Source organism: Montipora foliosa, unplaced genomic scaffold (genome assembly GCF_036669935.1).
Source record: "Montipora foliosa isolate CH-2021 unplaced genomic scaffold, ASM3666993v2 scaffold_390, whole genome shotgun sequence".
In the NCBI taxonomy this organism is placed as follows: Eukaryota; Metazoa; Cnidaria; class Anthozoa; order Scleractinia; family Acroporidae; genus Montipora; species Montipora foliosa.
This window is the reverse complement of record NW_027179690.1, coordinates 72,501-83,965: the sequence shown is the minus strand read 5'-3', so window position 1 is coordinate 83,965 and position 11,465 is coordinate 72,501. Positions and strand designations below refer to the sequence as shown.

The 11,465-nt window shown below is 37.6% G+C and overlaps 1 protein-coding gene and 1 long non-coding RNA gene across 3 annotated transcripts in view; one reads left to right on the top strand and one right to left on the bottom strand.

Moving 5' to 3' along the window:
* Nucleotides 1-3,713: 3,713 nt before the first annotated feature.
* Nucleotides 3,714-6,690, top strand: LOC137987809 (uncharacterized). Its single transcript, XM_068833888.1, has 7 exons — nucleotides 3,714-3,738; nucleotides 4,118-4,258; nucleotides 4,335-4,402; nucleotides 4,540-4,608; nucleotides 5,048-5,102; nucleotides 5,432-5,488; nucleotides 6,593-6,690. Exons 1-7 carry the CDS (start codon nucleotides 3,714-3,716, stop codon nucleotides 6,688-6,690), a joined length of 513 nt encoding a protein of 170 aa, XP_068689989.1.
* Nucleotides 6,691-9,005: 2,315 nt separating this feature from the next.
* Nucleotides 9,006-11,465, bottom strand: part of LOC137987794 (uncharacterized) — a 3,579-nt gene continuing 1,119 nt past the window's right edge. For both annotated transcript variants that reach the window (XR_011120708.1, XR_011120707.1), the window contains exons 2-4: nucleotides 11,430-11,465; nucleotides 11,007-11,225; nucleotides 9,006-10,148 (exon numbers count right to left, since the gene is read on the bottom strand). The exon at nucleotides 11,430-11,465 is cut by the window's right edge and continues 90 nt beyond it. This is a non-coding gene — a long non-coding RNA (uncharacterized lncRNA). The remainder of the gene's footprint in view (nucleotides 10,149-11,006; nucleotides 11,226-11,429) is intronic.

Here is an 11,465-nt window from a genome sequence, read left to right as displayed (position 1 = left end):
TGCGGGAGGGGATGGAGTTTTCGTGGGCTTGGAACTAAGAGAGCCATGGCGGAACACGTTGTGACTCTTATGTACATTGTGTTTTGGAGGGATGTTGTGCCTCGATTTCTTCATTTCATTTTTTGACCTTGATTGTTTGAAAAGCAAAGATGATACTTTAGCGTCTTCTGGTCAGCAACTGTGGAACTTTAGCAGCTGCGCGTCTTTCAGACAGGGACGTCTTTTTTCCTGTCTGGGGGGTGATATTTGCGTTATCTTTGAGTTGTTGTACTTAGCGTGCGTCCAGGGCGTCAGTGGACCGTTTTGACAGCACGACCTGGGAGTAATCTCCAAGAGGTAGGTCCGGACTGAGATAACAGAGTCGAGAGGCTCAGCGTTGTCGAGCTTCGGTTTTGGTTTGCAAATATCGGGTAACGTAGATCTAATAATACTAATAATACTAATAATACGCCCCTGTCTTTCAGATTGAACCTTTTAAGGCATTGTTACGTGTCATAAAAGCCTCGTTAATCGACTTGGAGAAAGGAATCAAAGGTCTTGTCGTGATGTCATCTGATATGGAAGAAACCTTTAATTGTATTTACGATGCCCAAGTACCTCCCCTCTGGGGAAAGGTAAGAACATCGAGGTTCAGGTGACTGAATGTGTACGGTTAACAAGCACCTAATTGACTTGTAGAACAGTCAAATCGTAAGGACGTAAATTCTCTTCCCGGCTAGTGCCACCTTTTTTTCAGGCTTCTTTATATAAAAGGTGTTAGACGGGCGGGATGTTTGAATGCATTCTCTCGCCATTTTAAGATAAAGTGCAACTAACTTGGGACGGTTTCCATTCGACAGAACTGACCGGCCAGACCAGGCATTAAGGACTAACTCTACATCGCCTTCAAATTAACACACTTCGAGGATGATATATACTCCCCCAGAAGAATCTGAGGGGTTGTCATTCAAGTTGTCCTTCACATTGTTGCATTTTCGTTGCAAACTGGCCGGCCAGTTCAGACAAAAATGCAATGTGGAGCATGTCCGAAAAAAGTGCAAGATATTACTATTACGGTTATCATTTTGGCTCCATCCCACATAAGTTATTTGCTATGCAGATGTTCCCTTGCTGGCAATTACTGGAACAGCAACAACAAATTGTTTTATCAAGGGAGAAAATTCGTACCTGTTATGTGTATGCTGTACGCAATCTATTCCAGACTCATTCCTTCTGCTTCGAATTATTGCTATACTTAGGATTGCAGTTATTATTTCATTTCTGGTGATATCAGACATTAGTATCAAAGTAAGTCAAATTACCATCGTCGTTATTGTTACCATTCGTGTGATGAATTGCAACTGTTGTCTTTAGGCATACCCGTCCAACAAGCCCCTTGGTAACTGGACACGTGACCTCGTATTGCGTGTTGTAACCCTAGTTAATATGCAAAAGTAGCACAGTAGCCTGCTTACATGAAATACTTTCCCTAATGAGCACTTTTGCAGCAATAAAGAGGAATCAATGACATCATAAATATTGTCCAGAGATCGAAAAATTGTTACTAACAACCCTAACCTGCAACCTGTACTTTACACCCTCCGTAAAACAAGCCCTTCAGTTTAGACTGCAACTCGGATGGAATCGTGTCAACCTTAATTTCAGTATTAAAGCACAACATATACAGGTCACATTACATAACGTCAAATTTTAAAATTTGAAATAACTTCTCCATCTGTAAAGGTTAGATAATTCCCACATACCATAAACAAGGCAAACAAATGGTTGGACATAAAATTTTCAAGTTCGCCCAAATGAAAACTGTTGAATTCTTCTTCTTTCCGTGTAATTTGCACTTTTTGGTTTTTCTTTATGCCTTTTGTATGCTTTGCCAATCATGGAAGCCATGTGCCTAAATTGACTAAAATGGTTTGATGCAGCGTTCAATCTCTAAACGTGTGGCATGGTATGTCTCAGTGCTTTGACATTTTTTTGAAGATCCTCATGTGGCTCAATCCAGCTGTGAATGTGGACTTTGAATCCGCAATTGCCATCAAGTCGGAAACCTTGGGACAATTCCACAGTGTCTCGCGTACTGTAAGTAAAACTTAATTAAGTGATCAAATCTCTCAACTGTGAAATTATAATTTAATGACTGAACTTTGGTAATAATATTTCAAGGCCTGATGCAGGCTTAGGTATGGGTACAGAAAGACCGTAAACACCTGCATATACGAACGTAGAATGTTATCAACCTGTTTGGCTGAAAATTTCATAAGAATCGTGTTATCCCAAAAAATTTAACAGGTTGTTATTTTATAAAATGGCTTTAAAATTTCAGGCGACTGCAAGTTCAACAGCTCTCATTTGTCATGCATGTTTTCAAAATTCTGGCCTTTATTGTTCGATAACAAATAGGCCTTCAGGCTTTATGGGCCTCTACGTTTTAGATCTTACAGTTTCATATCATTACTTCATGTCTTCACCTTACAAGTAAAGAACAGAATAAGGTGTAGTTTTGCTTTGCTGCTATTAGTGCAAAAATGTAGAAATGACCCTTACAGCCACCTGCCATAGAGTAGATATCTTTTGTGGAAATAAGAACCAATTTAACATATTGACCTCTGAGAGTGACAATTAAAAGAATTTTCTCATCAAGGGGGAGCGACCTTGGGCTTTTGAGGTGTGAACAGGTTAAGCACCTACAATCGGCGACAAAATTAGTTGAGACAGTTGCCAACAGAGCACACTGGTAACGAAACATTCATTTTTTGCGAAGAAAACTTGTCCAAAAAGTACGTTTCCGCGATACCCCTTCCTCCCCCACCCTAATCAATGTTGTAGCGCTGTCGACAAGGCTCGTAGAAAACAGAAAAACACAACATTGTCCTGGGGGTGCGGGGGAGGGGGCCATTTTCGCACCGAGCTTGAAATCGACTCTAAAGCATAAGAGTGTCTCAACAATTTTGACGCCGATTGTAGATAGTCTAAACTGGCTATAAATACCATTTTTATCAGATCCCATTTAGCCTATCTTGGAAAAACCTAGTAGGTTCTTATGTGCGACTGTTTACTGTATGACACCTCTCCTCATTTCTACTTGCAGGAAGTGACAGATGAAATTAAAAAGGCCACGGCCAATGGATTCAGTGTAACCTGCCCATTTGCCATTGATGAAAAAGCAACAAACAGGACGTGCGGAAGAAAAACAACAAAAGTCTTGTGACTAATTCGAAAGCCCACAAAATATCAGTGCAACTTCTAGAGCCATCCTTTGTTGCATATGTTAGACATTGTAAGTCCCAGCACCTTGCTTTGTCACTAGTGTACAGTGCACAATACACTAGTGTTAGCTCTTCCTCCAGGCAAATAAATTGATTGGATATACTTTAAGATGGAAAGAATATGGAACTTAATTCTGATCTAGGGGTCAATCCATAACCTTTTTGCAAAAAAAAAAAAAAAAAAGAATATATATATATATATATATATATATAACCAGCTCCAACTCCTTTGTTGTTGAGCACTCTCTGAGGGCTAGTATTGGAACTTAAAGTACTGTGTATATATATATATATATATATATATATATATATATATATATCATTACCTAAATTTGTAAAAATTTCTAAGAGTTTACTACTGTTCGATGCAACTCAGCATTGATGATTAAAAATGAAATACACAGTCCTGTAATGACATTCCTTGAATGATGATGAGAAGAAGAATGAACGATGAATGATGATGAGAAGAAGAAAGGTGTAGCCATGCCTCGATAGATAATGTAATAAGGAAATAACTTCTTGAGGCAAGAAGTATTAAACCGATTAGAAACATATATGCCTCAAGAAGTTATTTCCTTATTATATATATGTATATATGTATATATGTATATATATTATATATGTATGTATACAATGTGCCCGGTTGTCACCATAATGGCTTTATGGCAACTCCTGAACTTGGGCACAGGATGTACGGTTACACATTGTTGGATTGCATTGTGGAGTCACAAGAGTGTTCAAACTGCAAGCAGTGAGCGAAGCATAATGCCAATAGTGAACGTGTACATAGTTTGTATACACTTAAGGGTTCAGAATTTCGACAATGTTCTGATCAACACGTTTTTTTCCAACAGTGGCTGGTATTCGAGAACAACCTGGGTGCGAGGTACCAAAACTACCAGACCTGACATCAGAAAAAGTCGACGAGACTATGTCTGATTATGATTATCAAGAACTTGTACATATAACCGATACAATCGCTATGAAAGTCAAAGGTAAACCTCAATAATTAATGAAATACCTGCTTTACAAAGCCTTTCAAATCACACTTGTCAAACTTGCTACTTTCAGCATTCAACCAGAAACCTACAAAGGAACAAGATAGCCCTACAAGGCCAACCCAAGCAGAGGTTTTGAAGGTATAAATTAGGCAAATGCTATATGGCATTTAATTTTTATGAACACACAGCTAGTTGGGCAAGATTAGCCATGGTACCGTCAATGGGTATAGAACACTTCAACAACATTTGACTTACTAAAATTCAATATTTTCAAGGTTTTGTCACCAGGAAGCGAGACAACCTACCAAACCTACACACCGAAAAGGAAAAGGGCCTTTGAAAGGGTGAGTAACTTCAAAGAAATTAATGACTATTTATAAGCAATAGAACATAATAAAAAGTATTCTAATTTTTATGTAATAAAATAAAGTTCAGAAATACAAACTCAGGTGGTGAGCTCTTAGGGTCCATATTCATTTTATCATTTTGCTGCCTTTGCAAGTTTCACCATCTCTTTGAAAGAGACAATTGATAATTCTTGTTCTTTTTGCAAGAAACTAAGAATAAATTGAAATCCAGCCACAAGAGAAAAATCAAGAACTATAAGACACATATCAAGTTGTGTAACTAAAGTCATGCAATGACACTACTGCAACAATTATTACAATGTTTCATGATTACTGTATTACACAGCAGCTGGTCAACAAACTATATGCTTAACCTTTATTACATGTTTATAGATTATTAGTAGTAATGACATATTCCTTCATTCTTAACCTTAAGGGTCTGCTTGCAGGAATGAAATCAAGACGATCAGAGAACCCTACACAAAGTACAGGTCCTTATCAAATTTATAAGCAATTATTAGATACAGTGTATATACTTGTTTGTGAATTTCTGTAATATTTTGACAATTGTCTTTCATTCACGATGAGAATGAACTCTCATACTATTGTAATGTATTGAAAACATTTAAATCTCTATTTATTACTCCACTTACCTTTTCCCAAGATAACTGCCCTGGCCTCTCGGACAATGCCACATTATCAACTCTCTCAATTGTCTGAGTCATTACACTATGCACATTCTGCACCTAACATTATTTTCTGAAAAGCAAACATGTTAACATTATGACACGTTTAATATAAGTTGTAATATCCACTCTAGGGCCATCACTGAAGGAAGACATAGCAACCCCATCAGTTGAGGGCTCCAGAAAAGAAGGTGTGTACTACATGAAAACCTTAAAGTGAACCTAACCTCAAAGATTATTAATTTGCTTTGCAAACTTAAATGTCTCTCTTATATTTCACCTTTGCTTCTCTAGACTTTACTTTTAATTTAATTGAGCCGCGCACCGGTGGCTCAGTTGGTTGAGCACCGGGCTGTCACGCGGGAGGTCGTGAGTTCAACTCCGGCCGGACCAACACTAAGGGTCTTTAAATAACTGAGGAGAAAGTGCTGCCTTTGTAATTACATCTGCAAATGGTTAGACTCTCCTGTCTTCTCGGATAAGGACGATAAGCCAGAGGTCCCGTCTCACAACCCTTGTTCATTAACTCTGTGGGACGTTAAAGATCCCACACACTATTCGAAAAGAGTAGGGGACAGTGTTCCCGGTGTTGTGGTCTGTGGTCCTTTCCAGCATGTGGTCGGCTTGGCAGGATTAGCTTGAAGGGCTTCTGTGTGAATGAGACCACAATTGTGTATAACAACCAGAAGTCAGGCTACTTAGCCAAGTGCTGGAGCCTCACTCAAGCAAGCTCAAGCAAAAAGAGAGTGGCAAAGCTTGCATTCATTTGTCCCATGGCTGAGCATATGGAGTTATTGGTCTATTCCTTTAGTGACTTTAATAACTAGTACTTACATTGCCAAAGTTCTTTAAAGTTATAATGCAAAGTAGCTTATGACATCATAGAATTGAAGGAACAGGCCCATGCCTCTCACTGCCTCTGCCATGGGACAAATGATTGCCAGCATCTTTCTCTTACATACCTTATGAGACACATTAAAATGTTAAATCTAAAGAATCAAAAGTTAAATTTGTTTGATATTCAACTTTTGCTTAAGAAAATATTTTGAGGTAAAGTGCACTTTAACTTTAGACAACAAGTACAACCATGAGATCGGAACTTGAAAGATTTTGTGTATGTGCTCTGAAAAGAAGACACACTTATAGTCAGTACGTCATACTCCAAATCTAAAGTTCCCAAAGTCCATATTGACTTATCACCCTGATGTTATACCCCCTAATATGGTATGTCTATGCTAATGGTGTAAGCTGTATTATATGCATACATCAATTTTAGATATTTTGTTATCAACAAGGTGCAAGAGCAAGAAAATCGCTATTTGCTCCACCTGTCGATAACACATTGGACAGTAGGCAAGGCCAGTGCAATCATATTAATACATTTTGGAAATAAGATAATTGTGATGGTCAAACTTTGTTTCTTATCATTAGTTAACTTTGTTGTTCAGTATAGCTGTTTTATTAATATGCACATGCAGAGTGAATTTTTACATAATAACTTTTATGACACAGATTAAGTCATTGCGCACACCTATTAAATTGTCTTGTTTTCTTTGCTCTTGTGAGAGCAATTTGACTACTGTATTAATTTTAGACAAAAAATGTGTTCTAATTTCATGGTGTTGTGGCCATATGCATGTCATTGTGCCAATTGCTATCACACATTGTTGATTTCTTTTTATATCACTTGTTTGGATTTTTACCTACTCGGTGTTATTTAATGCACTGCAGAAGCTCCTATCACAATTCCAGAACCAGTGCCAGGGACTGTTGGTGTCTTCCCAAGAACAGACGGTAGTTTATTGATTTTTTCAAGGTTTTTGGTAATTTCTTAAATATCTCTTCAACTGGGGAAACACATTGAACTGCAAAATGAGTTTAATTTCTCGGCTCACATGCTCTGTATGCACCCACAATGTTGGCAAAGCAGTGTCTTTCCCTAACTTTTTTGATTTTTTCTTTTTTAGTGAGAGAGCAGGGAGGGAAGAAGTGAGTGTCTTCTCGCCTTTTTCTACCATCTCTCACTTCCATCAATCTTGTGGTTGCCTGCACTCACCTAATCATACAGTATGTACATGATTTGGTGATGAATTTCAAAGGAAAAAATGAAATGAATTGACTTACAACTGGTCAGTCGTCAAGGTCCACAATTTGTTTTTCAAACCATCTTTGTCTACAAAAGCAATAATATCAACAACAAGAAAATGGCCATGAAAACGAGTATTGGTTTAGGGCTTAAACCAATTGGCAACCCTTGGCAAGGGTTTTTTCTGACTTTCCCCACTGGGAAATAAACTGAAAACAGAAAACCTTATCAGGTGCTCATATCCAGTTCTGTACAGGTTTGGACATAATTGTGTTATCATCTTTTTAACCTCACATTGCCTGTCATTTAAAATTACATTGTATCTAGTAGACTTACATATTGTACTTTGATCTAAAGTTAACACGCTGTGCCTTAATTATCTTTCATTTCTTACAGTTTATAACAAGGAACCACATAAGAAGAAAAGAAAAGGGAAAACAGGATCCAGGAGATCTAAATGTAAAACATGTGGCCAGGAAAGCCCTTCTGGGAAGAAAGCCAGGGTGTACTGGGTCTCCTGTGAAGACTGTGAATGCTGGTTTCACAAGTAAGGCCTCATTGACCATCATATTCTTTACTTGTAAGATGCAAAAATTAGCGTCATGATAGAAATTATTATTACATCAGGAGCCTTGTATGCTTTTGGAGAGCATTACAGTACTAAGTGTACAATATTTTACATGCATATGCTGTGGAAAAGTACCTCAGGCGTCAAATTTCTCTTTTAATGTATAACTTTTAGAATTGTGATGCGTCATGATTTCCCCAATATAAAAATATCGTCCCAATACAGCCTGGTAAAGGGACCACTTATTATGTTGGTGGAAGGAACTCATGCACTGTATGGGGTAATAATTATAGTGTTAACAATAGTTTTTATTGGGCTTCCTGTTTTTAGTGTCTGTGTTGGACTGCCAGAGAACAAAGAACCAACCCATGAACGATGGTATTGCCCTGGATGTGATGCCTCCTAGGACTATTCCAAGGCGTAAATTATACAGCTGTACACCTCCTATATACTCAATAACCACCTGCCATTATGTACACAAAATTTGGACAATGCAAACACCTACACTGTAATAAAACAATGCCTAAAGCAGAAGTTCAAATGCAGTGAGATTTGAGGGGCTGTATGCATAACCATGGGTAGTCTTCATATTTTAGTTAATTTGGATTTGCAATGAAATGTCACAAGTCAGTGCTGGAAATAACAGTCAGTCATCTGACATTGTCCGAACAAATTTTGAAAATGTCCGGCCAATTTCACATTATGATCGGACACGATGGCCGAACATGTCACCACCACATCTTGAGTTCTCTTCTTCAAGGTGTTGTCAGTCAAGAAATTATGTCCGGTCCAATTTGTCAAATGTCCCACCAAAAGGAAGATTTGAAAGGACATATGTCCTCTGAATAAATAAAAATTATTTCCAGCACTGCAAGTCGTAGGATACCTTTTTTGAGATGCTCTGTGATGAATGTACATATAATTTTTCATTACAAACAAACAAACACTTCATTTAATTTATGAAGGGTGAAATACATTATGACCGGTTACCTGCTAATTTACATAATGCCCCCCACCCCCCCCCCCCCAAAAGAAAAAACCTCCTAAATATGAAAACACCTACTTATAGTTAAAAATTTATAAAAATTATGCTTAAAAGGTCCGATGAAGTCCTATTAATCTTAAAATGCTCTAATGAGGAGTTTTCTGTAAGGAAGTTGTTCCATAGAGGACGTGCATTTGAATGAGTGGAAAGTTCTAAGCCCAGAATTTTTTTTAGAAGATGGTGTTAAAACGTCATTAGAGACAGCAGATCTGGTGCGATAACCATGCGTACACCTGACATATTTAAAAGATGATCTGAAATATTCAGGACAACTTTGTGAACTGCAAACTGTAAATCAGCCTAACTGGTCTCTGCATACAAACTGACCCTTGGCAAGACTACTCTCAACCAAGGTCCTCTGTATTCTAACTACATGATTGTATATCCTCATTCTGATAATAATCCATTAGGTAATTGCACAAGTAGTGTGTGCTGAAGCTTTGAACTCAGGAGCTTCACACCCTACACATACTCTTCATGTGATTGTCAGACAGTCTCCAGGTAGCTGGTTTTTCAAACAAATGACTAGAGAAACAGGTTTTCATGTATGTTAAGAAACTCGCACATCATAAATTAAACAGAAGATGACACAAAACAAACTCTGGTATTGGCAAAAGTTAAGTTAAACATACATGTACATGTAGGATCCTGAAGCAAGGAACAATTTAAATATTAAGTAATAATTTATCATGGGCTTTGCATTAAGGGTATTTTTGTTATTCACTAATTTTAAATCTAGAGAACTGATCTTTGATTATAAACTGATCCTTCCCTAGATTCTTCTCAAGCAATGTCCGTTGTTTTTTCACTATGTCCTCATTCTGGTAGAAATCCATAAAGGTAATAATAGAAATAGTGAGTCCCAAAGCCTTGAACACAAGAGCTTCTCAATCTATGGGTATTCTTCCAGTGATTTTCTGACTCCTGGTAACTGGTCTTGAGAACACACGACTGAAGACACAAATTTATGTCATGAAATTCACACAGAGGAGATTTGTGGGGGTTAGTGGCATTGTGGAAGCAGTCACCTAGCACAATATACCACCTTTCTGATGCAGTGAGAGGGTGAGCCACCTTGTTGCTGTGCAAAAACGGTAAGGGCCTTGAATGATCCAAGTATTCTGCTGGAACAATCTCTGGTACACTTACTCCCTTGAAAAGTAAACAACAAGATGAAGCTGTCAATTACTAAACCAGTAAGACTTGAGAGTGAACATATTAAAATAATCACAACATGAACATGACATACTGTAAGACTAGTGCAAAGTCAGTCTTTAAGAATACAGTTTGCGACTTAAATACATGTAGGCCTGGTTCATGGTAGGCTCCTTGCTACTTTTCAATGTCATGCAAATGAACCATTTGCCTTTTTAGGGGGGCAAACACTGGAAAATGGGCATATGTCAGCATATAAGCAACATTGTCTTAGGCCCAATTCAAATGATGAACTTTTCAAGTGCCAAATCTAATGCAAATGAGTGAAAACAAAAGATTTTTCTCATCTGCACTGGATTTGGCACATCGGGCCTAGTATACATGTACTTATTAGTAAACCATAATACTGAGAATCATCATAAAAATGCAATACATGTATCTTCATTCAACCGTCCTTTCTGTGTCATGAGTTTATTTGTTCTCCAAATTGTATGACACAACTCATCAATAATCTATTTTACTACTACAACAGTAAACATGAAGGCTGTGTACATGTAGCTGCTGCAATATTTTGGTTGAAAGCTAATTTTTGATGATGAGAAATCCTGCAATATGCACCTACAATGTAAGGCAAATAAGACCATTCAACTCTGACAATGTGCTTCATAGTTATTTAACTACTACATATAGTAGAATGTTTATTTGCATGCACAGTTACACACAGGTCATTTCAGACATGTTGAACTTCCCGGATAATAGCTTGTTTTTGTATCAAGTTTAATGATTGGTTAAAAAGTATAATCTGTGAACTTTACCAATATATGAAAACAGAATAAAAGGAAGATTCAGGCTTACTGTGGAAGGTTTCTTTTTAAGAGTTGGCTGTTCTAAACAACCAGAGAAAGGTCCCCACAGTTGTTTTGTCGTTTCTGGCTCCCTGACATCCATGTGTCTGACAAAAGCACATGGAGTGTCACAAATAAAAAGCAGTGGATAGTGCTTTAATGAAAGGTACAAGTCAGCAGGATCACACACAGATTCTTGGAGTGTTAAAAACTTGGAAGCTGCAGTTATCTGAAAGAAAATAACACAAGCAAAAGATATTTTAAAGGCCAGAGTTCTGAAAAATATGTTGTGTTGATACCAATAACACTGTACATGTACCAATAACTCCTGCCATACCGATGACCAAGTCATCTGGTTACTTGCTGTTAAGAGTGAAATGGCACATGATGAACAGTGCAGATAAATGTATTAAAACAAAAATGAAGTCCCTACCCCATGTCTGCACACAATGTGATAAAAGCCACCCGT